At 35.0% G+C, this 27,819-nt stretch overlaps 2 protein-coding genes across 2 annotated transcripts; both read right to left on the bottom strand.

The window, feature by feature from the left end:
* Positions 1-64: 64 nt before the first annotated feature.
* Positions 65-13,507, bottom strand: LOC127414392 (CDK2-associated and cullin domain-containing protein 1-like). The gene is made up of 8 exons (XM_051652398.1): positions 13,174-13,507; positions 8,895-9,021; positions 8,631-8,733; positions 4,431-4,526; positions 4,196-4,298; positions 3,980-4,069; positions 1,660-1,798; positions 65-1,575 (listed from the first exon to the last, which is right to left on the bottom strand). Exons 1-8 carry the CDS (start codon positions 13,373-13,375, stop codon positions 1,536-1,538), a joined length of 900 nt encoding a protein of 299 aa, XP_051508358.1. The 5' UTR covers positions 13,376-13,507; the 3' UTR covers positions 65-1,535.
* Positions 13,508-17,173: 3,666 nt separating this feature from the next.
* Positions 17,174-27,730, bottom strand: LOC127414368 (NAD-dependent protein deacetylase sirtuin-1-like). The gene is made up of 9 exons (XM_051652350.1): positions 27,459-27,730; positions 25,504-25,623; positions 25,149-25,387; positions 23,776-23,928; positions 20,927-21,074; positions 20,649-20,728; positions 20,338-20,524; positions 19,386-20,054; positions 17,174-17,594 (listed from the first exon to the last, which is right to left on the bottom strand). The coding sequence occupies exons 1-9, from the start codon at positions 27,709-27,711 to the stop codon at positions 17,305-17,307; spliced, it is 2,139 nt and encodes a 712-aa protein (XP_051508310.1). The 5' UTR covers positions 27,712-27,730; the 3' UTR covers positions 17,174-17,304.
* Positions 27,731-27,819: the final 89 nt, after the last annotated feature.

The raw sequence follows: 27,819 nt of genomic DNA on the forward strand, positions 1-27,819 counted from the left end.
ACATTTTGTATATGAGCAAAATTCCAGTGGGATTCTTCTGTAACACTGGCGATATGCAAATGAATTCTTTGTGCTTCCTTTTATGGGTAACACTTTTAAAAGTCATTAACAAGCATCATATAATGCTTAACAGATTTGTACATAACGTACATTCAAATATGACTTTATAACATTACGCTCATTACTTATAAAGTATTACCCCTAATTATTTCAGTGTCATGCTTTAATTCCAGATAAATTATTAGCAGCCTAGCTTACTTTTATCGATGCGGTTTTCACAATTCTCACAATCCTCATTCCAGATTCAATTAGGACTTTTTCATCTTTCATCTTAGGATGTGCAAAGAAAAGAAAAAACAGATACACAGTTGCAGTGGTCATATTACAAGATTAATGTACTAACTTATTCACTTAAACTCTGCAAGGAAGAAAGCCAAATAGCCAAAGGCACATCATTATTAGGTGCCAAAGGCACATCATTATTAGGTGCAGAAGTAGAATGTGCTGAACAAAAGTGGTTAAAACTGTGTTATCTTAAGTTGCAGTAAAATGTACCTCTTTTCTTTAGTAGTGAACTCTAAATAAGCAGGGAAAATCTGGAACTTTGAATATGTCCATTGTCCATTATTCGATACGAAATCCAGCGTTATTATAACCTTAACAGAGCATCACCAAGATATTACAGCATTAATTCTGAACTCTGATATTGCGGAATAACGGCCCATCTATTTGAAACATCAGCCTTGAGACACAATGATATCTGTGCAAAGTAAATCCAGAGAAAGCAGAAAGACAGGTCTATTTCCTGTATATCTGGGTGTGCCATTCAAACACTTATTGGCCACAAACTGAGAAATGAGAAAGGCAATAGTGATGATCTAATGCTTTTGCAAATTCTCAAAGTAACAGAGAATTCCCAACTTCAAAGCGTCTCTGTATCAGACGAAGTTTATCATCAATGCTGTTTCAGACGTGTATTTTACATAGTTTACATAGGCTTAAAGGAACAGTTCACCCAGAAATAAAAACACGATTCTTTTTTTACATCCCTTCCTTTCTTCTGTTGAACATAAAAGGAGATATTCATGCTGCTCTTTACAGAATTTAAGTCTTGTACGTATTATGTCGTTAAACGTTCTCAAATCTAATTAGCACAAGATGGATTACGCATCAATAACGTCAAAGCTTCATATGGCTTCAGAAGACTTGGAAACTTGTGCATGAATCATATGGACTACATTAGTGGTGATTTTATGGTGCTTTTTCTTTCTTCATGGAGCCCTAGTCCCCATTCATTTTCATTGTATGGAAAAGAACAGCTTGGACATTCTACCTAACATCATCTTTTGTGCTCCATAGAAGAAAGTCACACAGGATTTAGAACAACATGAAGGTGAGTAAACGATGACATAATTTTCATTTTCGGGTTGAATTATCCCTTTAAATTGCAGCAGCTTGTCGGGAAACTTCAAGACCACAGAAAGTCTTTTCTGTTTTTCAGCATAACTGAAGTAGTGTAAAAATCCACTTCACTGTCACGATTCTTCACTCGCTCGCTTCCGCGACTGGTCTCCTCTGCAAAACAAGAGGTCAGCTGAAGTCAGTCACATGATTTAGCTTGATCTACAGATGTAACTTTATGCTTGCACGCAGCGTTACCTGGAGAAGCCTTTCTGCGAGAGCTCCATTTGTAGTTTCTTGTCTTGAGCAGCATAATGCGGGAGTTGAGATTCAAGAGCAGGAGGGTCGATTTGAGGAATGAATCTAGAAAACAGAGCTGGATCGAGAGCCACCCAGTCTAGAAAGACATGCAGGAGATCTCAGTTGACTTCCACGTGACTCATATCTTAACTGAAAGCTCTTTACATACAGTACACCACAGTTGTGCTTTTAATAGAATTATAATGCAACAAAAGAAATTATGGTTCATTGACAAATAAGGTTGGGAAATATATCTCTGCATCAAGTTCATAGAAATGTAATCTTTGTGTTCATGTCAGTTTAATAAAGTTTTGAAAAAATAAAATAAAAATAGCATTTTCTACAAAAATGTGGTGTAAACAGGAATGTAAGGAAATACTTTCCTTGCTCCTTTTAATAGATGAGAGTACACAATTAATAAAAACATTTTAAAACTTTTTTTACGAATATACATTTTTAAGGAGTCACGAATTTCAAGCAGTTTACTCCATGACTCATATGACTCCATATGAATTGGACTTTTCATAAAAAATCTGATGTTTTTTAAAAACTTTACACACAGTCATGCAGGTCTGAAGGGACCTTCTCTGTTTTATATTATTATAATTATTATTATTTGTCACATGACAACAGAATGGCTACCTGCACATTGGTAACACCACCTGACTTTGATTTGGTGGACAGTTTTTCAAATATTGATAAATCTTTTAAAACTAAATAATAAATCAAATAACAATAATTTTAAATAACCTAATAAAATGTCACAACTAATTGTTCCACTGCTTATATATATATATACACTGTGTGTGTGTATGTATGCATGTATGCATGCATGCATGCATGTATGCATGTATGCATACATACATACATACACACTATATATATATATATATATATATATATATATACATACTGTGTGTGTATGTATGCATGCATGCACACACTATATATATATATATACTGTGTGTGTGTGTGTGTATGCAGGCATGCATGTATGTATGCATACACACACACACACAGTATATATATATATATATATATACACTGTGTGTGTGTGTATGTATGCATGTATGCATGCATGTATGCATACATACACACTATATATATATATATATATATATATATATATATATATATATATATATATATATATATATATATATACTGTGTGTGTGTGTATGCATGCATGCATGTATACATGCATACACACACACACACACAATATATATATATATAGTGTGTATGTATGTATGTATGCATACATGTATGCATGCATACATGCATACACACACACACACACAATATATATATATATATATATATATATATATATATATATATATATATATATATATATATATATATATATATATATACACTGTGTGTGTGTGTATGTATGCATGTATGCATGCATGTATGCATACATACACACTATATATATATATATATATATATATATATATATATATATATATATATATATATACTGTGTGTGTGTGTATGCATGCATGCATGTATACATGCATACACACACACACACACACACACAATATATATATATATAGTGTGTATGTATGTATGTATGCATACATGTATGCATGCATACATGCATACACACACACACACACAATATATATATATATATATATATATATATATATATATATATATATATATATATATATATATATAAGTATTTATGTACACATTTCTTTTTCAAGAATTTCAGTTTTTTATGAGACTTTCTCTGTACAATTGCACCACTTAGACTTTTTTTTTTTGCATAAAAGCCCCCCTCCATCAAAATGACTTTGAAATAAAAAATTTAAAATGTTCAGCATAGTGGGTGTATATACAAGTAATTGTTCTGTGTGAATTGCATTTTTAATGTATTTGTGAACAACTTAATATATCAGAAAATAAATAAATACATGAGCATCACATCACTGACCCTTATAAAGTAGCTAAAACCTTAAAAACATATGACAAATAAGCCATACATAAGAGCGATTTAGTACTAGTCAAATATCCTCAAACGTTACATGCAAAGCATGGAGAACTTACAAAAAGTCATGGCACTACCAAGGCTCATGTTTAAAAAAACATGGTACTTTTTCTGCACGAGTATGGCAATCATTCAGTACCATAGTATATTTCAAAATTAACACCATTGTACTATATAACCATCTGATACATCACTGCACCATGGGACCGCCACAGTACATTTTTAAGGAAAACAAAAACCTCACAATGGTGCATTAAGACATTTATATCTCACCTGGTCGGAGGGTGCTAAGGCCTTTCACAACACTCGCCATAGTCGACGGTTTGACTTGAAATGGCATGGAATGAGCTTTTTTAAGAAGAGCTGATATAGAATAAAAACAACACTTTATTATCAACAGAGTTGGGTCCTATCAGACAAAAGGGAAGGAACATTCATTTTTTTACTTTACAAACGCAGTAATTTCAACATAAAATGACTGGTACTCACGCAGTAACGTGCTGACGTGTTTCTCTGCTACATGCTCGGAGAAGAGCTTCATGAGATCATCTCGCAGGTCTCTGTTCAGCTTTGTCTCAATGTAGAACTTATTCTGCAACAGAACGGTTGTAAAAATGTAGATAAATCAACACATTATTCAGTCTGAGAAAACGAACAGAGAAAACACACGGAAACACGTTTTGTGGAAAATTGCATTTAAAACACAGACTGTGTGTTTTTGTACCATATAGATGAACACTGGAACGATGCAGTGCAGTGCAGCTGTGTACTGCGTCAGAGCAACGTTGAAGTTCTCAATTAAACTTTCCGGTGGACTGGCCTTGAAGAGAGAAGAGAGATCAATTATTTTTTATATTCTGCATTGTATTGTAATAGTTGTTTTTTTTAGTCCCTTCACTCCAAGAACCCGCAACGACCAAGAACATCTGCCATCACACGAATGTTAAATTAAAGTGAAACTAAATTCATGTCTAAACTTTCACGGGACCGCAGACAGCGCACGTACATCACAGCTAGCGTTTAATCTTCACTCTGAGAGCGGCGAATGAGACACAAAATCCAACGTTAATGGCATTTCTATATTCGCTTTAAAATTCCCTGTGTTGGATTTGAAGTGCTCAATACAGTACGATTCTAATAAATTGCAATATATATTAAACACATAAATGAAATATAGTTGAAGTCAGAAGTTTACATACATCTCAGCTAAATAAATACTCAGTTTTCCACAATTCCTGACATTTATCGTAGAAAACATTCCCTGTCTTAGGTCAGCTAGGATCGCTACTTTATTTTAAGAATGTGAAACGTCAGAATAATAGTAGAGAGAATTATTTATTTCAGCTTTTATTCCTTTCATCACATTCCCAGTGGGTCAGAACACACACTTTGTTAGTATTTGGTAGCTTTGCCTTTAAATTGTTTATCTTGGGTCAGACATTTTGGGTATCCTTCCACAAGCTTCTCACAATAAGTTTCTGGAATTTTGTCCCATTCCTCCAGACAGAACTGGTGTAACTGAGTCAGGTTTGTTGGCCTCCTTGTTCACACACGCTTTTTCAGTTCTGCCCACAAATTTTCTATCGGATTGAGATCAGGGCTTTGTGATGGCCACTCCAGTACCTTGACTTTGTTGTCCTTAAGCCATTTTACCACAACTTTGGAGGTATGCTTGGGGTCATTGTACATTTGGAAGACCCATTTGTGGTCGATCTTTCAAACTGTAGTTTGTCTTTTATATGGCAGTTTTGGAGCAGTGGCTTCTTCCTTGCTGAGCAGCCTTTCAGGTTATGTCGATATAGGACTCGTTTTACTGTGGATATAGATACTTGTCTACCTGTTTCCTCCAGCATCTACACAAGGTGCTTTGCTGTTGTTCTGGGATTGATTTGCACTTTTCACACCAAACTACGTTCATCTCTAGGAGACAGAATGCGTCTCCTTCCTGAGCAGTATGATGGCTGCGTGGTCTCATGGCGTTTATACTTGCGTACTATTGTTTGTACAGATGAACGTGGTACCTTCAGGTGTTTGAAAATTGCCCCCAAGGATGTACCAGACTTGTGGAGGTCCACAATTTGTTTTCTGAGGTCTTAGATGATTTCTTTTGATTTTCCCATGATGTCAAGCAAAGAGGCACTGAGTTTGAAGGTAGGCCTTAAAATACATCCACAGGTACACCTCCAATTCAGTACACCTCCTATCAGAAGCTAACTGGCTAATTGTCTAAAGGCTTGACATCATTTTCTGGAATTTTCCAAGCTGCTTAAAGGCACAGTTAACTTAGTGTATGTAAACTTCTGACCCACTGGAATTGTGATATAGTCAATTAAAAGTGAAACAATCTGTCTGTAAACAATTGTTGGAAAACTTACTGATGTCTTAAACTTACTTAGATGTCCTAAACGACTTGCCAAAACTATAGTTTGCTAATATTAAATTTGTGGAGTGGTTAAGAAATGAGTTTAAATGACTTCAACCAAAGTGTATGTAAACTTCTGACTTCAACTGTATATGTTCATATGTGGTTTTCACTGATATAAAAATGTCACATGTATGCAACATACAAAAGTTCACATTTTCATATAAGTAGCATGTTTTTTTTTTCAATTACTTGAGGAATCTGAATATGTACATAAATGCTCAAGTATATCAACTATAATTTTATGTTCGTATACATCCAAAAAGCAGATTTCTGTATGAGACAATGTAATTATTGCAACAGGCTTAATTATTGAATCCTCATTTGTGTTTTTGTTTACAGATTTATTGTGTCTATTTTAACCTTAGAAACGTTTTCTTGCATTGTCTAAAACAGAACATTTTAATACAAAAATAATTAAGGATCTTTCAAGAGCCAAAACGAGATTTCACCTAAAGTTATGGCATTTGTGTGCATTTATTCTTTTTTGCTGTCTAACTGCATATTCAGCTATTGTGCACTAAAATATTTATTTGCATTTTCACTGTCATTGACACACATTAAACAGGTATACAATGATGACTTGTGAGTTTTCACTGTAAAACAACACAAAAAAAACACCACAAACTGCATCACAATATATGAGAAAAGCCACAGCAAATTCAGTCATTTTAAGGCGCAATTATCAGGAAAAAGTTATGCATAGTGAAGAAATGATTAAAAAAATATAGAATTATTAATGTTATTATTATAATACAAAACTACATGTTTCTGTAATAATTTCTTATCTTAATAATAACTTATTTTTAGGTTCCAAAAATAATGATAAAAGTGGGCTGAGACCCTATCACAAAGTCGACAAAAACAGGTAAATTGTGAAGGTTTTTTCCACCCTTCTGTGTTTCACTGTTTTTATTTTTATTATTGACGCGTGTGAAAACTTTTTCTTGAACAGTATTTCTATGGCAGTAGAGCATGTTTGCCCATGACTTCATTTTTGTCAAAACGAAACACTTACTAGTTTGTTTGTTTTTTTAATATTAATGATATGTAATATTTATATTTCTTGATAAAAATAAAATAAGACACAACAGTAAACATCTCTGTCTTCTAAAAGAATGCAGTGGTCATCATTTTGATAACACTACAAAAGTCATTTTCCTAATAAGTGATCTAAACTTCCTTAAAAACAAATTAAATTAACCTGAGAAGGAAAATAAGATATTCCAACACGTTTTGAAATGTATGATTTAAAAGCTCCGACACTTTAAAAGGAATATTCCAGGTTCAATATAAGTTCAACTCAAATCGACAGCATTTGTGGCATAATGTTGACTGCCACAAAAATTTATTTCGACTCGTCCGTCCTTTTTCTTTAAAAAAAGCACAAACGTGTGTTCCAGTGAGACACTTACAATGGAAGTCAATGGGGTCAATTTTTGGAGGGTTTAAAGGCAGAAATGCGAAGCTTATAATTTTATAAAAGCACTTACATGAAAACTCATGTATTAATTGAGCTGTAAAATTGTTTACATTGTCATAGCAACAAAGTTGTAAAATTGGCTTTAAAATTGGCTATAACACAGATGCGGTTAGTAAGTGATTTAATCACAGTAAAATCATGTTAACACACATATTGTTTATGTCTTGTATCTATACTTTTGAAACAGTGAGTATTTTAATGTTTACAGATTGACCCCATTGACTTCCATTGTAAGTGAATCAGTGTAACAGACATGTTTGCCTATTTTAACCCTCTTGTAGTGTTTGGGTCAATTTTGACCCAAATCCATTTGGTTTCATAAATAAAAATGGTATCTTTTACCTGAGTGGCATGAGGCTTGGTGACTTTTCCTAAGTTTGCCATCTGAAGACCCAAAAAACATTTGGAGTGAATCCGATGAGTTTTGGCCGAGTGATAAAAAACAAAAAGTCACACTCGTAGTGTTTGCGGGTCAGATTTGACCCGCAAAGGAAATCAATGGGCGAGGCTAAAAAACAGAGCACAATTTGTCTGTCAAATCAATAAATCAGACAAAATGACGAAAACATGGACAATAATGAAGGGGTGACACCACAGTACATCCACAATACAGAACACACTGCTTGCACACACACAGACGCACACACACACACACAGGTATGAATAGGTGGGCACACACTCATACCTTTATGAAGTATGAACTTGAAAAAGTGTTAGGTCGTCACTGAATTGAAAATAACATCAAATGTTTTTATTTTTTTATGAAAATGGATGGTGTATTTTAGAGGTAAATGAGGCCTGAATACCATAACATCCCCACCCTTGCATAAATGTAGTATTTTTACCGGGTCAAATTTGACCGGCGAACACTACGAGTGTGACTCCAAGATGAACAAAGGGTTAAAGGAAGGGAGGGATAATCATCATAATGCCACAAATGCTGTTTATTGAGCTGAACATGTACTGAACCCGGAATATTCCTTTAAAACTATTATTAGGCTAAAATGTGTTATACTGACCTGCAGCTCTGAAGAGACGTGTTCTAGATGAGATGTGATCTTCCATATCAAGTCATTGTAGAGCAGTTCTGAGTGTTGTTGGCACACACACTTATAAACGTGACTGCAAATGAGGAAAACAAAATGTGTCACCGAAAAATCATATCACAGTATGAGCATCATTTTGAATGTGTTGATACCAAAGGTGTTTTGTTACTCTAGTAATTCTTCTTATTTGTACTCTAAAAGAGACCATAAGAAACTCTTTGAAGTGTAAACAATGACCTGTAGATCTGTTCATATGAGATGGAGATGTGGTCCATCGGACTTTGAGTCAGCAGATGTTCAATGGCTCGCTCTAGTTTTGGCCAATATATCGTCCTGTAGTCTTCTGCTGTCATTGCATTCACGACTACATACACAAACATTCACATTCAGTATCAGACAAACAGAAGAAGATGTGTTTTTGACTGTACCATGTTTTTGGACGCGTTCAAAGGTAATACATTTTTTTTTTTTTCACATGTACCATGGTAATACCAAGGCTGCCTGGACAATCAAATGCACAATCCAGAAATAATAATAGCCACAGTATGTAGAAGGGTTGGAACTCCTTAGGACATGTAATTAGGGGCCATGCACCTAAGGCCCCTATAGCCCCTATTGTATCCATTAATTTTCTTATTATTATTATAATGGAGTTGGGAGTCAATGGCAGCCCTATGAACCATACATAGGAAAATGATGAAATTTGGCACACTGACAGAGGTGGGTATGAACAGACCCCACACAAACTTTGGAGTCTCTAGAACAAACTCTATGGCACTACTACCATGTAAAAAATGCACTTTCTTTTGTGCGTATCTTGTGAACCGTTTGCATCTGATTACGCTCCTCTTGATGATTCCAAATGCTCCCGTACAATTAGACTCCACCCATTACAGTAGCCACCATCTTGGATTATGACTTTTAAAGTTTAAACATTTCACATCCTTCAAACTTGGTCTGATTTTCCCAAAAAATGGCTCATAATAATCTCCAGACCGAGACGCACAGAAATGATAATACAATTTGTTTTGAGTGTCGTATTGAAACTAAACTTGGTATGCTTCATCAAGACCATGGTCTGAGGGGCCTGGGTAGCTCAGCAAGTATTGACAATGACTACCACACCTGGATTATTACCATCATTTCTTTGACAATTAATCGTCATCCTAATTTCATAATCGTGACAGCCCTAAACCAGGCAATTAATCGTCACAATCGCCATTATTTCTTTGACAATTAATCGTCATCCTAATTTCATAATCGTGACAACCCTAAACCAGGCGATTAATCGTCACAATCGGCATTATTTCTTTGGAAATTAATCGTCATCCTAATTTCATAATCGTGACAGCCCTAAAACAGGCAATTAATCGTCACAATCGCCATTATTTCTTGGACAATTAATCGTCATCCTAATTTCATAATCGTGACAACCCTAAACCAGGCGATTAATCGTCACAATCGGCATTATTTCTTTGGAAATTAATCGTCATCCTAATTTCATAATCGTGACAGCCCTAAAACAGGCAATTAATCATCACAATCGCCATTATTTCTTGGACAATTAATCGTCATCCTAATTTCATAATCGTGACAGCCCTAAACCAGGCGATTAATCGTCACAATCGCCATTATTTCTTTGACAATTAATCGTCATCCTAATTTCATAATCGTGACAGCCCTAAACCAGGCAATTAATCATCACAATCGCCATTATTTCTTTGGAAATTAATCGTCATCCTAATTTCATAATCGTGACAGCCCTAAAACAGGCAATTAATCATCACAATCGCCATTATTTCTTTGACAATTAATCTTCATCCTAATTTCATAATCGTGACAGCCCTAAAACAGGCAATTAATCATCACAATCGCCATTATTTCTTTGACAATTAATCGTCATCCTAATTTCATAATCGTGACAGCCCTAAAACAGGCAATTAATCGTCATAATCGCCATTATTTCTTTGACAATTAATCGTCATCCTAATTTCATAATCGTTACAGCCCTAAACCAGGCGATTAATCATCACAATCGCCATTATTTCTTTGACAATTAATCGTCATCCTAATTTCATAATCGTGACAGCCCTAAAACAGGCAATTAATCATCACAATCGCCATTATTTCTTTGGAAATTAATTGTCATCCTAATTTCATAATCGTGACAGCCCTAAACCAGGCGATTAATAATCATAATCGCCATTATTTCTTTGACAATTAATCGTCATCCTAATTTCATAATCGTTACAGCCCTAAAATAGGCGATTAATAATCATAATCGCCATTATTTCTTTGACAATTAATCGACATCCTAATTTCATAATCGTTACAGCCCTAAACCAGGCAATTAATCATCACAATCGCCATTATTTCTTTGACAATTAATCTTCATCCTAATTTCATAAACGTGACAGCCCTAAAACAGGCAATTAATCATCACAATCGCCATTATTTCTTTGGAAATTAATCGTCGTCCTAATTTCATAATCGTGACAGCCCTAAAACAGGCGATTAATCATCATAATCGCCATTATTTCTTTGACAATTAATCGACATCCTAATTTCATAATCGTTACAGCCCTAAACCAGGCAATTAATCATCACAATCGCCATTATTTCTTTGACAATTAATCTTCATCCTAATTTCATAATCGTGACAGCCCTAAACCAGGCAATTAATCATCATATTCGCCATTATTTCTTTGACAATTAATCGTCATCCTAATTTCATAATCGTGACAGCCCTAGTTATTTTGGTGAATTCTTTTTAGTTTTCCATAATGTGGTTGACAATTCCATGGAATTGCCCAACATATGCATAGTATGAATTTGGAATATTTTTTCATATACAGTACACATACATGTAAAATGTGAGTTCTGTTGTTTTGAGCTGCAAAAACAGAAATGCAAAAATATTTTAGAAGTACACATTTTTTTTCATTTCAATCATGTTATCATATTTAGTTCTTTTTTGTATCTTTGAATCTTTCATATCTTTCATTCACTCTCTTTAACATATCTGCCCATAATGTGTTCAACAGATCCAATGCATGTTCAATGGAAATTAAATATTGTTAGAACAGTGAAAATCTTTTGTATCTTCTTGTACATTTTTTAAGCATAAAAAAATAAGGTAAGTGACAAAATATCTGTACTGGCCAAAAAAAAAAAAAAAAGTATATGGTGCATCCCTAACATTTTTTAAATAAAATGACTGACTCCTATGTCTTGCCATGGCTAATTTCAAAGCTAATGTTTGATGCATCCTAAATAGATGCAATTCAATTATATTTTCAAAATTTTTGTGTAATTTGGCAAAATTACATATTGATTGGAAATGACGGCCAACATAAAAATTCTGCTCACAAGTGACATTACCCTTGATTTTTCTTTGTTGTCTCATATTTCATGCTCTTCACTGACACTTTTGTCCACTTGGTTAACAAGTACACTAACTTTAGAAAAAACTTTATTAGGAGCAAAAATTGTTTGGTGTGCTGGAAATGATGCCACAACTGTGGGACACATTTCGTAATCACAATTTTTGAATAACTGACAGAAATCATTTTCACATAATACATATTGAAATGTTTCTTTCCTGTTTATTTCACTCTTTGTTTAGATGATCATAGTTTTAAACGTAATAATTTCGTAATGTTTCATAATATTTCGGTAATATGATAATTTCTATGGACACCTTTAACATCTCCACTCCACATATGACTCATGTGATATATTTCATGTTTTCTAAATTCATACGAAAGTTTTGTGTGGGTAACAGACCTACAGACCGAGATTGTACGTTGTCAGCCACTGACTGTCTTGTGAGTTTCTTTCCTGCAGGGGGCGCTTGATGCTTGAACACTGAATCCTCCATCCATCTGCATTTAAATCTAAGAATGCTTTATATCCATTTGGAGACATTTTACACTGGATAGATATATTTAATAAAAACTGACAATTGCAAGGATTCATACCTGTGAATGAAAATCCGCCTCAGCATTATCTAGAAAAGCATTTTTAAAAATCATCATCCAGTGATAATAAACGACTGTGAGTTCATGCATCCTGGCCAGCGCTGAGAAAAGTAACAGATACCACGTGACACTGCCGTCTAGTTGGGCGATACCAACACATACAACATGGGGGGTGGCTCAGTTTTTTGTCTCAATATGACAGACTCACAGCCACGCAATTGCAAGATATCTCAAACGAAATTATCTTCAATGTTGATAAAAATATATAAACAAGGACAGATGCATGATTGGGGGCGGGGGGGCGCGTGTACCCCCATCTCCCCCAATGCTATGTCAGTGCTGGAATTTCATAAAGTCTGTCTCTGGGACGAGGCTAAAATAAGTGATGAAGGCCTGGTCAAAAGTTTCCAAATCAGTTAAGTTGCATTACCATCTGATAACATCACAGTACTTTACATCATGTTTTGGATGTGAATATGATAATCAATCAGTACCATGGTATTACCCCAGTAAGTGTTATTCAATGTGTAACTTACAGAACTTTGAAGCAGAGTTGAGCAGCAGTGCGGCGCCGTTAGAAGCGGCTGCAGATGAGCTGTCAGATTCACAGGTGTCACTGCAGGAGTCTGATGAATCCACACACACCTGCGCAGGTGCGAACAAACTCACACCCTCAGCGCGAGAATTATGATTGTGATCATCACAGAGATCTAAAACATCCTCCTCCATCTCCTCCATCTCACTGAGTGAACTTCAACAGTCCATGACAGCTCAAATCCGCGTCAGTTGATCGAGTATCGACGCATGTTTACTTCGCTTTTGGTGTAACTCCGAAGTGAGAGGCCACCCGGACTTCCGTAAAATAGCGGAAGTGTGGTGACATGTCAAAATAAGAGTTCACACTTTAAAATAAGAGTCCGCGTTCGGTCCAAAATACAGATCGATATGTTTGATGCACTGAACCGTTGTTAACCCTTGTGCGACCTTCGGGACATTTTTGTCTAATTCATTTTTTTTGTTTCAATCTGTGTTAATGCCAACGGCATAATTTTGCCAAAGGTGTGTATTTTGGGGGGAATTTTGATATTTCAACCTCAGTTCCTATACACTGTGTACACAAAATAGTTACACTCAGGACCTTCAGGACAAAAATGTCCCCATTGAAACCCATTAAAACTGCAATATTTGATCCCAGTGCCATTAAAGCATAAAATCATGAATTATATGATATTATACTTTCATTCCGGAGCCCTGGCTTCAAAATAATAATAAAAAAGCAATATATTTTCAACCAGATGGCGCCATTTTTCTCATGTTTAGCCTATGGAGCAAATACATGCTTTTCCCCTATTTTCTGTTTGCTGCATTATAGAGCACTGCAGGCCAATTGAATAAATGATGCAGCTAACATAATGTGTGTGTGTTGGTATGGATGTCAGAGTGTGTTTTATTGTATTGTATGTGTGTGTTGAGAAATTTGTTTGTGTGTGTGTGTGTGTGTGTGTGTGTGTGTGTGTGTGTGTGTGTGTGTGTAAAAAACAACAGTGGCATTATGTAAACAAACTGCCATTTAAAGGGTTAAAATCCTGAAAATGAATGAATATTTGGTAGTTATGATCAGGACTGATGTCGGTTAAAAAAATTAACTCATTGAAAGTGGAAAATAATATTAATATATAATATAATTATGGCAGTTTTTTTTTGTTGTTTTTTTTTTTTTTTTGCCATTTTTGTCTTCTAAGGACCTCTGAGTAACTTTTTTAAATTACAAGGGTTAATTTTCATGGTATAAAATATTAATTGCTATACGACTGACTGCAACAGAATTTGCTTCTAGCTTAAATTTGTAAACAAAGTAATCTTAGTCAAATTAATCATATTCGTATGATTAGTGGTGATCTAAATTTAATTGAATTTGGCTCTCTTAACAATAACTTTAAAATAAATCGGCTTATCTTCGAAATGTTTTATAATTTTGGAGTATAATTCCCCATTACGTCTTCACTCTCCTAGGAGGTTTAGATTTTCTATTAATGTGCAACTATAATATTGGAAAACTCCAGATCAAACTCTCTGAATTACATCAATAAGCACTCACAGTTTGGAGCCTTATTTATAATTTCTATCCCCAAAAATTCTTTATTTGAAACAATTGTAATGTTGTGTGTTATTTATTTTTTTATAACTGGTTTAAGAATAGTTTTTTTTTAGTGTGTCAGTTATTTAACAATGAAGGACTTTTATTTTATTTTGCAGATTTTATTTCAAAATACCTATAACATTAAAATAATTTAATATAGTTACCAGGGCTATACTGCATGCTTCTTTAAAAGCTGTAACTACACATTATCTATACCCCTCTGTTATTTTGTTATTATTACTTTAACAATATAAACTGATCTCAAGTTTGGTCATTGCCACAAAAATTCCTCACAAATTAGGTAAAAGCATCATACAAAATAATTCAGTTTATCCTGCCAAACTACAAAACTTTTGGAGTGGTATTGATGTAAAATCAATTCCCCTGAAACAATAACCAAAAATGTCGATGTTTTTGATGACCACATTATTAATTATAATTATTCAAAATAAATAAAATGAACATTGAATATATATATATATATATATATATATATATATATATATATATATATATTAATATAATGTTCATTTTATTTATTGTTAATCATTATATATATATATATATATATATATATATATATATATATATATATATATATATATATATTAATATAATGTTCATTTTATTTATTGTTAATCATTATATATATATATATATATATATATATATATATATATATATATATATAATTATACTATAGGCATGTAATTTTTGGTTTAGATGTTGAGGATCATGTCTTCAATGATGCAGGTGTCATTGTAAATTGAATTTTATTTCTCTGTAAATTTCATACTCACAAATGCAGCTTTACTAACAGCAAGCTTCTTTTTGCAGTGTTTGAGGAGATAAAAATGTGTATAGATGTAATGTCTAAATCTAGAAACAGAAAAGCAAAAAAATAAAATAAAAAATATGCAATATGTTCTTAGTATGTTCATTTTCATTTACTGAATGTTAAGTGGTGCCTATATACCCTCACATGTACATCTTTTTATATTGCAGTTAGTTATAATGACATCTAATTGATAGTTATGTACCCTTGTACCTTTTGTCAGTTTGTGTTCATTTATTATTTTCTTTCCCTATGTGTAATTTAATGTCTGTGAGACCTGTTTTATATGCAGTTATGTGTTATTCGATGATAATGAAGCTTTAAAAAAAATTATAAACACTAAATTGGTACATGTTTAAAAGATTAGTTATTTTATCCTTTTATATATGTATTATAAACTTAGGTAGTCTAAGGTTTAATTTTTTGGCAGCTTGCTTGATCTACTATTTATTTTACTTGGAACAGTTAAAATATTTGGTGCAAAATCAGATTCTGTGGCTCAATCAAGGATTGTTAGTTAGCTAAAGAAATTCTTTGCCATTATTGTCATGATTCAAACACACTTAAATCTGTATATGCAGTAGATATATAATACTGTCCACATTTTAAAAAATAAACTATATAATGTAACTACGCTGAAGTCTATGTTCGGTTTGTAACCATCATCCTAAACATCACTGATACCTTTATAAAACAGCTATAACTCATCATTCTGCAAACTCTTCAATATTTTAATACTGCACAAAATAATTCTCTACCAAATAATTCTCTTTTTACAATTGCAGGCGTCACGTACAGTTTTAACAAACAGGTGGGAAATAACAGTAAAAAAATGCTACTTTGTGAAGTTTGTATCTCTGCATAAATACTGATGCACTGACGCACTTGGGAAAACAGAATTTCTGACATGAAAATAGTCATTTTGCAAACTTTAAAGAAAATGCATTTCTATTCATAATACAACCAAAGTAATGTTGATCATTTCTTTAATCTCATTAAACTGTTTTAATGGCCAGTCAGTGAGAACAAGAAAAGCAAATGCAGTCTAAACACTTTTGTACCTTTTCTGACCAATATAACAGGTACAGTCAAAACTAGTTTAGAACCATTATTAACATACCAAGTGCTTGAAAACACCTTCTAGAACTACAAGGATGTGAATGCATGAATATTGTTTCTATCTTATAAAATAAAACCTAATAGAAAACAAGTGATTTTTTTTTTTTTTTTTTGATGACTAGAAAATTTTACTGGGTATAAAATACTTTAACAGTAGGCTGATCGTAGCTGCCAAATGTTCAGTAAATGCCACAATTTGGTGTACATGCTGGACACAAGCAACAAGAAACTTTTAAATTCAGTGGAAAAACTGAAATATGGAAAAAGTGATCTTTGGTTTGAAAATCATTCCCTTTTTTTTTTTATCCCAAGCAATTACATGGCAAGCTCAATTCCACTGCATTGTCAGGCAAAAAAACATTCATTGTAATTAAACGTATATTTTATATTGAAAAATACAAACAGACTGGGGATAAATAAAAAAGAAAGTTTTATAAGCAAAAAAAAACAAACAAAAAAAAAAACAGGTTGCATGCATTAGAAGACATAACAGTACTATGGGAGGGAAGTACAAAAATATATCAAACAGACACATTAAATACAGCTAGTGCTTGAGAAGTTATTGAGTATGTTTTAAAGGTCTGTGGTGGTTTGTAGATTTCTATCTGCTGTGCAGTCTGTTTGAAGGCGTTTGGGTTCATTTTCTTGTACTGTCTCTTTGAGGTGGCCTTCTGTGTCTCGGTCCGTCACTGGAGCACCATCTTCCTCGACATCACTGTCTTCGTTTTCCAAAGCGTCCGCACTGCAGCGAGAGCCATCACTGTCACTGCTGCATGAACTGGAGGTCTCATCCTCTGAACTCGAGTAAACTTCAGCCCCGTGGAAAATGTAACGGTTCGGTGCTTGAAATAAGTACTGGGAGGCTGCAAGACAGAACACAATGACAAAAATTACTCATAAGTACTTGGAATTTTACCAACCAAAAACTTTACAGTAGTGGCAGACCAACATATCCAATTTACTAACTGGTACACTGCAAAAATCATTTTATTAACCCTGCTATTCTAAGAATGTTTGGCCACTTTACTGTTCGTGTTTATTTTTGACCGGAAAAAGTACAGGTGTAACCTTTATTTGTTTATTATTTTAATAAGAGATTCTGGGGGGGCCTGGGTATCTCAGCGAGTATTGACGCTGACTACCACACCTGGAGTCGTGAGTTTGAATCCAGGGCGTGCTGAGTGACTCCAGTCAGGTCTCCTAAGCAACCAAATTGGCCCGGTTGCTAGGGAGGGTAGAGTCACATGGGGTAACCTCCTCGTGGTCACTATAATGTGGTTCTCGCTCTCGGTGGGGCACGTGGTGAGTTGTGCGTGGAATAGCATGAAGCCTCCACACGCGCTACGTCTCCACAGTAACGCGCTCAACAAGCCACGTAATAAGATGCGCAGATTGACGTTCTCAGACGCAGAGACAACTGAGATTCGTCCTCCGCCACCCGGATTGAGGTGAGTCACTACACCACCACGAGGACTTAGAATGCATTGGGGATTGGGCATTCCAAATTGGGGAGAAAAAGGGGAGAAAAATGGGAGAATAATTAAAATTATTTAATAAAAAAAATAAATAAATAAAATAAAATAAATAAAAAGATTTTATAATTTCTTCTTTTCTGAAGTAATAACAATAACATGCATGTCTTTTGGGATTTAATGCTATTTAGGTCTTATTTGCATGTCAATTTCACCATTCATTTGCATATGCAAATAAGCATATTATTGTAATGTCATTACAGTAAAAACCTACACATCTTTAAGTTGAAACATGAAGAAAATATGAGAATGTGTCATGTATTGGGGCAGATTAATGATATCTGGTGAAAAACCGAAAACTAACACGACTTCACAATCATCTTATGACAATAATAACCAGTAGATGGCAGCAGTGTTCCATTATTTTGATGTGTCAGATTTTGCAATAATGTCACATTATGCTTACAGTCAAACCTGACCATGGTGTTACCAAGAGAAGACATCAACACAAAGCATTTATTTTTATTTTGTCAAATAAAATCTATATCAGCCACAATGCAGAACACTCACACACACGTGCTCGCTCACAGGCACACGCTCCCTCGCGCTCACAGGCACACGCTCCCTCGCGCTCACGCTCTCACTCGCGCACGCACGCACACACGCTCTCGCACGCACTCACGCTCTCGCACGCACACACACACGCTCTCACTCGCGCACGCTCGCACTCACGCTCTCGCACGCACGCGCTCTCACACACACGCACACTCACGCTCTCTCACTCGCACACGCACAAATCAGTGTTTTATTGGTCAAAAACAAAAAACAAACAATATCTGTCGATTTGTAATCTACGTAGTAATTTCACTTTTCTTACCCTATTGGCAAATTGTGCTTTTTCTAATTCTATGCTAAATTAACACATTTTAGTGAGTTTTATCATTACAATAAGAACAATTTGCCTGTGCAGTAAGAAAAATAATCTTGATTCAAGATATATTCAAGTTCTAATATCTTACAAAATGTAGTATTTATCTTGTTTTAAATATGTTAAGAGATTTTTACTGAAAATCAAGACTGAAAAATATTAATTTTATTGTAATAAATAAAAAAAACACTGATTAAGGAAACTCATTAAGTGTTTCCACAAATGTCTGATCACATTATGCATCCAAATTTTACCTCCAAGGCGTTTGCTGATTGGACTCTGACAGATTCGGCTTCTCCAGCAGCGTCTTCGCATTTCAACACGTTGACGCTCATCTGGCCTTTCCTCCTTACCACATGGTGTATCATCAGTAGCGTGTCCGGCTTCTGTAGCATCAGATGCTGTGTTAATTCTGAGGTCCAACCTCTCCGAACAGGGACTGGTAGTCTTCAGAGAATGTGTGTTCGAGTTGGAGTGTGTTGCTTCTAACTCAGGGCTCTGAACGCTGGGGTCCGTGTCAGTTTCTGATAACTGCTCTGGACAATGGCTGGTTTGTTTGGCTTCTAGGGACGATATCTCCATCTCCGTTGCATTTTGAGAAGAATCCCTGACTCTGATTGGAGACACAGACCGAGCGTGATCAGTCTCCTCAACTGAGGCGTTTGTACCCTGAAGCTCCTGAGCATTTGTGGACGTGCTCTCCGCAGTCTGTTCAGGTAGGGTGAGTAATGAGGCGGGCGGTTTTTCCGTGATCTCGCAGAGTCGTGAGGAATTGTAGCACAGCTGCTCAAAGTCGCCACCCAGTCGATGGCTGAGTTCATTCACAATGACATCACAGTCTCCAAGCAGCTCAACGTCAAAGTTCAGGTGTGGCAGCGGCTCGCGGTTTATTAGGACTTGAGGCACTTCATGAGGTACGGAGCCTTTACAGACACAGATTTAAAAAAAGGTAAAGTCACTAACAAATAAAGTACCATGTAAATGATTATGGTTTTGTATTAAACTGAACATTCCTTCAAATATCCCAATCAATGTCTTATCTTTTCTTGCCCCTTTCAGACTAGTTGCAACTGACACTTATGCATGTGTGATTTGATTTTTTCTTTCACAAACAACCAAAAATACAGCAGACAGAGGGTTGAATATCACACAGCTCCAAAATAAACAGACGAAAAACGAACCAAACAAACTTGAGGTGGCACATACTGGGTATGAGAGCAACCGGCCGAACTTTCAAAGAAGATCCGATCACAATGAGAAGGTCCACGTCATCTTTATCCTGCTTCATTGCTCGGTGGAAAAACTCTGGAAGATTCTCACCAAAGAAGACAATGTCTGGTTTCATGATGGCATAAGGGACATCAGACGGACACCTCGGACAGTGAGGAACAACCTGACACACAGAGAAACAACAGTTTTACAACTAGCAGCACAATTCGTACAAATGACATACTTTTGTCCACTTTTGCCAAGCAAATGTTTTACATAATTATACTTTTGCACTTAATGAAACATACCTGGTTAAATATATCTTCCCTTATGGCCTCACAGTCAACTTTATGTTTACAAACAAGACATGACGCTGTCGCAAAAGACCCTAAAATAAAAGATAAAATAATTACTATTCAATCATACAAGGAATTATGACATCAAAAATAAGTTAAACAAGAACTGGTGCATGGCATGAATGTTTCTACAAAAGAAAACACAAATTTTTAAGTGGAAAAAGGATACATATCTTACAAAAATGGATTCATGCACATTTGTTTCATGCATTGAAATAGAGCAGGCGTACCGTGACACTGAATGATCTTCTGAATTCCAGCAGCTTGCTCCAGAGTATCAATGTTCTGAGTATAATTCCTCAGCAACCGTCCTCTCTTATCAAGCATTGATATAAACCTGTGACAGGGAGAAGGCTGGAACTGTCCTGGGTAAATTTCCTGCAGTATAAGGAAAGAGGCAACTCAACTTACTTCCGAAATGTAACATATTGCCTAAGTGAAACGTGACATTCAATGGGGAAAAGAAATGTTGCGTGGAACTTGATTTCAATCAGGAACTGCATGGTAAAAAGCATCTCTATATTAGAGGTAGATCGATAGATCTTGATTACAACAAAATTACATTTCGACTCGTCCATCTTTTTCTTTAAAAAAAGCACAAATGTGTGTTCCAGTGAGACACTTACAATGGAAGTCAATGGGGTCAATCTGTAAACATTAAAATACTCACTGTTTCAAAAGTATAGACACAAGACATAAACAATATGTGTGTTAACATGATTTTACTGTGATTAAATCACTTACTAACCGCATCTGAGGAAAGTTAGAGACAATTTAACAACTTTGTTGCCATGGTGACATAACACTGAAAACCCTAAAATGACTGTGTCATGTGTGTTAACTTTGTTGCCATGGCGACATAACACTGAAAACCCTAAAATGACCGTGTCATATGTGTTAACTTTGTTGCCATGGCAACATAACACTGAAAACCCTAAAATGACTGTGTCATATGTGTGTTAACATGATTTAACTGTGATAAAATCACTTAAAATGTTTTCTGTTTGAAGTTCAGATTCTTAATGTAAGGGACAAAATATGTCTTGCAAACTTAATTCATCTTTATGTTAAAAAATCCAGAAATTCATGATGATAAAAATATAGAAAAGTTAAATCTAAAGGGAGTGTGTATACTCGGGCCATAGTTTACTTATAATTTAAATGATTTAATAAGATTTTTTTTTAAAAGCATGTAATTTAACCTATCCTCAGCAAGAGGTCACAATGTTAAACTGCCAAACAAAGTGTTTAAAAATGCAACAAATTCATAAATATACCATAAATATCAAATGACAGGTAGAGATCTGCAAGACATCAAACAATACCTAAAGTAAACCTTAAATTACATTTTGCGTAAAAACTGCCTCTAAAGTTGTGTCCTCACTTTAGGTCAACTCCGTCAGATTCTTTTATAGTCCCGAATAAATCAGACAATGTCATGGTCAGCTATTACTCTGAGGACCCCTTTACCACTTCCTGCTCATGGTGGATGTAACAGTAGGACACGTGGTCTGGTAAGTTTTATATTATTTTATATTTTAAACAAACAATGTTTAAGTCTCTGCAGTCACAGCTTCAACATGTCAACACCGTCATCCAATTATGATAATTTCTGTTAGAATTGTGGGATAAATTTAGGCATTTTAGTTTAGGTTATAGAGGCAGCTTCAACTGAGGAACACTCTTGCTGGATGAATCAAATTAAAATAGCATGTTTTTTTAAAAACCTGTTCCCTTGCATGATTCGTTAGCTCAGACCTTTGTCTACAAATTTATGCATTTAAAATTAATTTAGTGTTAAAAATAAAAACACATGTTTTGTCCCATATCTCAAGAATCAGTGAGTTATATCCAATCTTACAACTTTGTTGCCATGACGACAACACAACACCGTAAACCCTTACCGGTAAACGGCGATTTAAACAACTTTACAGCTCAGATAATACATGAGTTTAAACAGAAGAATTAATGTAAGTGCTTTTATAAAATTATAAGCTTCACATTTCTGCCTTTAAACCCTCTAAAAATGTACCCCATTCACTTCCATTGTAAGTGTCTCACTGGAACACAGATTTTTGCTTTTTTAAAGAAAAGGAGGTAGGAGTCAAAATTAATTTTTGAGATAATCAACCTTATGCTACAAATGATGTAGATAAAGCTATTATATAAGGAATATTCCTTTACTCGGTGCCGAAGGTTTTTTGGAACTATCGTTATCATTACCCTCTTTTTTTTAATTCCTTGTAACAGCACTGTAACAGAGGCAAGTCTCCGTAATTTCAAAATAAGAGTCCCCAGTGCACTTCAATTACTTTAAGTCATTTAGCAGACACGTTTATCCAAAGCGACTTACAAAATGATGAACGTAAGCAATTCATCATACAAAAGCCAACAATATCCACAGTATCGCATGGCTAAGTTTTATTCATAGCACAGAAGTTAGAGCAGAAGACAGACACTGAAGGAAGAACAATATCTGTATATATCTAAATATAGAAAGCAAGTGTACTGATTAAGTGCTCATGGAAAAGATGTGTCTTCAGACTGGATTGTGGTTGAAAGCACATTCCACTAATGAGGAACAATGGTTGTTTATAGTTGTTTACAGTCTACCAAATCTTTTCTGGGTTTTTAAATTGGAATTTTGGTTGCACAATAAACTGCTTTTGGGATTTTATTCATTTTGGACTCTTGTAGCCTCTATGTCTGTGCCCTTCATAGTAAGTAAAGACTAAGACATTTTTATTGACTGACAAGTTATTATCCACCACCTTAATTCTCGGTACTGGCAAAATCCACTATCGGTCGACCTCTATATGTCAAGTGGTTGAAAAATAAGACGGACTGGTGACATCAGCAGAAAAAGTTTATAACAAGTTATAACATTCTGATGAAAGATTATAAAGACACTTTTGTCTTGGAATAACATGCACCGATGAATTGTTCACAATCAGGAATGTGTATCAAGAGAGCATTATAGGGTCAATTTCGATTTTGTGTTGCTTTTTACGTTTTCTATCTAAGCAATGCAGCTGTGTTTTAGGGGTTGGAGACCAAATGAGACCGAATCATATCAAACCTTGGCAAATTTGAAAAAAGGCCTTGGATCTCTTTTAAAGTAGTCAATGTCGAACATCGCTTGAGGATCAGGAAGGTCAGGAAAATCCACAGCAAGTCTTGCATAAATCCCATCTCTAGATCGAAAGTCAGGAATTCCACAAGAAACGGATACCTACAGACACAAGATAACACTTTAAACATAACAAAAAAAATATCTAGGTTTATTGTTTATGTTAGAACATGCACTTAACCTGTAAAACTCTGGTGTTTTTTCGGTTGCCATCTGCAATTCTTCACATACAAATTTCAAAGCTATTTTACACTCCTACAGTGGAATAACTGAAAAATTAAAATTGGTCTCATTTGACGGAACCAATATTGAAATGACAGATTTCAATAATGCATAACTACTACTGTATACGTTTACAATCTTATAATGAACATATATATATATTTTTTGTTAGCATGTAACTTTGTAAGCATGTAATTCTGGTTCTGTTTGTTCTTTCTCCCTGTAAATAGTCTTATTTCATTCCACTAGATGGTAGCAAGTACCAGGAATTTTTTTTGTCCATCACCTTATACAGATCTGAAATGTAGATTGCGCTCTAACACATCTGAACACTCACACCATAGACATTCAATCTATTTTGTATTGCATGCATGCTCCCCACTGTTTCGTCGAATATCTCGGCCTCTGAGTGGACTATAAGCTCAATCAAGGCGTCCTTGGAAAGCTGATGTCCTCAGCTTGATGATATTTAACATTTCATCATCAATAGTAGAGAACATATTTTGCAGATGATTTGTTTATCTTGCTTTTTCTGCTGGACTGCACATTTTGTTCTGGGCATCGGAGATATAGCATTTGATTATTTAACCAAGCAAGCTCATAGACAATTAAAAAATTGCTAATTTTAAAGAAACCAACCTATGGTATGAGCTGATATGGAGTTTGTATCTATTTAGGGTTTACAGAAGCAGTGACTGGAGCAGACAGGAAACGTTTGTCTTTGTTGTCTTACAGAGATCATATCTTACTAGTCACATTGCTGAAAAAGACAGCTTTCATTTGACCCGTCTATTCAAGTGCTATATGAAAAACTTTTATATTCATACTAATTTCTATTTCATCACCTCTAGGTGGCGCTCATTTGCGACAGATTTTCAGGCTTTATTTTGTTATTTTATGTAACAAAAATGCAAAAGTAATTCTATGAAAAATTCAGATTCTATGCTTTAAAATGGTACCACATTTGAGTGACTTATATATACGAGGACATTCACATTTAAGCGTAAACATATTGCACGCGTCTGTCTGGCCCCACCCATGGACCTGTCTGTGTGTTTTCAAAGCAGAAATGAAAAAAAAAAAAAAAAAAAAAAAATCACCCCAGCGCCAGTGAGCACAAGTATCTTCTTTCTCTCATTCAGCAGCCGGACGACGTCCTCCAGGGTGTTGATGTCTTTACGTTTCTTCCTTTTGGGGGGTTCTGAGATGCTGATGATGATCTGCCACAGTGTCATGTCGTCGAGGTCTGGAGGCAGGACCATTTCAGGAAGCAGATCTTTCAGGATGGCTCTCGGGTCAGTTCCTCTCATGATGTGCTGCTGAATGAACCGGTAGGAACCTAAAACACAATGAGCAACACATACAGAGTCATGCCCTCAGTCGGTTCATAAAAACACAAATTCTAAAGCAAATATCGAATATGAATGTGTAATATTCAGACTTGCTAAGACTCACCGATCTGTGGTTGAGGGGTCCAGTCACTGGAGCTGGCGTGAGAGGAGCAGTCGTCATCATCGTCATGAAGATGATCAGGTGATGTGAATCCATTGGGGTGGACACCTTCGTCGATTAATTCTGTGTGCAAACCACAAGAAATCACAGTTTCAGATATATTTATTCATATGACAAGAACTATCCAATAGGAATAAAAACAGTACAACTACAACTACACAACAGATGATTACGATGTTCATTTACTTTCTGTTAGTGGTGAAAATTATTGTTTTGTTCACTCTGAGGCCCTTGTTCCAAACACTAGATGGACATATCTACCACATATGAACAAATATAAACAACTCTATGATAAATCCCTCAAATTGGAAATAAATCAATAAACCAGACAATTATGCTCCGTGCATGAGATAAAGTTTCATAAGCATGCTGGATTATAAAATGCATTATTATAATGACCCAATAAACCTACTAATGTGCTATGTCCCTATAAATGCTTTTGACGAAATACTTATGAAGTTCCAAGTAATTTTTGTTTTATATAGCTAGACAGATTTACCACAGCCCTGAAAAAGCTACTGTGATGGTACCATGGTACACTAATGGTATCAGATGTTTATACCATAGTACTTTGATATACAGTATGGTATTTATTTACATGGTACTCCCACAGTACATGTCCATAAAAATCATAGTATTACCAAGGCACTTTTTACATTGCGTATTGTGATTACTTTGTGTGTTTTAAAAGCTAATGTTTACATTTAACCCTTGTGCGTCAATAAAAAAAAAAGTTACTCAGAGGTCCTTAGAGGACAAAAATGTCTGCATCAAAAAAACTGCCATAAAAATATTATATATTAATATTATTTTCCACTTTCAATTAGTTAATTTTTTTAACCAACATCAGTCCTGATCATAACTACCAAATATTCATTCATTTTCAGGATTTTAACCCTTTAAATGCCAGTTTGTTTATATAATGCCACTGTTGTTTTTTTTTTATGAAGAAATGTTTTTATTTATTTATTTATTATCACAGTCTGGGATATGTCAATGATTAGCAACAACATTAATTTTTATGTATTATTATTTTTTGTGCACTGTCAGATTTAAAAAAAACTCACACTCAGGACCTTAGAGGACAAAAATATCCACGTCAAAAAACTACCATAAAAATATCATATATTAATATTATTTTCCACTTTCACTGATTTTTTTTTTTTTTAACAACGTCAGTCCTGATCATAACTACCAAATATTCATTAATTTTCAGGATTTTAACCCTTTAAATGCAAGTTTGTTTACATAATGCCACTGTTGTTTTTTACACACACGCAAATCTCTCAATACACACATACAAAACACACTCTGACATCCACACCAACACACACACACAATTTTAGCTGCATCATTTATTCAATTGGCCTGCAGTGCTCTATAATACAGCAAACAGAGAATAGGGGAAAAGCATGTATTTGCTCCATAGGCTAAACATGAGAAAAATGGCGCCATCTGGTGGAAAATATTAAAAATGTAAATGTTGAAGCCAGTGCTCCGGAATGAAAGTATAATATCATAGAATTCATAATTTTATGCTTTAATGGCACTGGGATCAAATATTGCAGTTTTAATGGGTTTCAATGGGGACATTTTTGTCCCGAAGTTCCTGAGTGTAACTATTTTGTGTACACAGTGTATTATAGATGTATTATAGGAACTAAGGTTGAAATATCAAAATTCCCCAAAAAATACACACCTTTGGCTAAACGATCGAAAAAACAAAAATGAATTAGGTCGCACCTAACACTACATTCATTAAATTAAAAGAATAAACTGATATTATCATGTAACTTTCATAAAACAATAACAAGACGTAAAAACAGGGTAAACCTGAATAAAAACTGTTAGTTTATCATAAGATAAATTCATAAACATATTGAGAACAGTTGTTATACCGGAGAGATGTGGTTCGGGTTCGGCGGGTTCACTGTTGTTGTTGTTGTTGTTATTGTTGTTGTTCAGCGCGGCCTCACGAGACTCATCCATTCCCGCCGGTTTCGACACCAGCGGCTCGGTTCCGCCAGCAGCGCTGTGTTCCGAATCGCCGGACAGCTCCAGAACTCTCGCCCTCTTCTGAAGCGGCTCGTCCAGCTCCTCGGAGCAGCCGGTGTCGGCGGCTTCGGCCCGTTTATGTTCGCCGTCCGCCATCTACGGCTGGGAGTGAATGGAGGAGGAGCTTCTGGTGATGATGTAACGTGACGTCACGAGACAGAGCGTCATGAACCGAGTTTTTTTTTCTTTTCTTTTTTTTTTTCG

The sequence above is a fragment of the Myxocyprinus asiaticus genome, chromosome 23, assembly GCF_019703515.2.
Source record: "Myxocyprinus asiaticus isolate MX2 ecotype Aquarium Trade chromosome 23, UBuf_Myxa_2, whole genome shotgun sequence".
Classification (NCBI taxonomy): Eukaryota; Metazoa; Chordata; class Actinopteri; order Cypriniformes; family Catostomidae; genus Myxocyprinus; species Myxocyprinus asiaticus.

Coding starts and splice junctions, on each gene's coding strand:
- LOC127414368 (XM_051652350.1), bottom strand. CDS start 27,711: ATGGCGGACGGCGAACATAAACGGGCCGAAGCCGCCGACACCGGCTGC. Junction 20,525..20,648: donor GGGAAGATATATTTAACCAG/GTATGTTTCATT, acceptor TCTGTGTGTCAG/GTTGTTCCTCACTGTCCGAG. Junction 20,055..20,337: donor GCCGGTTGCTCTCATACCCA/GTATGTGCCACC, acceptor GTGTCTGTAAAG/GCTCCGTACCTCATGAAGTG.
- LOC127414392 (XM_051652398.1), bottom strand. CDS start 13,375: ATGGAGGAGATGGAGGAGGATGTTTTAGATCTCTGTGATGATCACAAT. Junction 8,734..8,894: donor TCATATGAACAGATCTACAG/GTCATTGTTTAC, acceptor CCTCATTTGCAG/TCACGTTTATAAGTGTGTGT. Junction 4,070..4,195: donor ACACGTCAGCACGTTACTGC/GTGAGTACCAGT, acceptor ATTCTATATCAG/CTCTTCTTAAAAAAGCTCAT.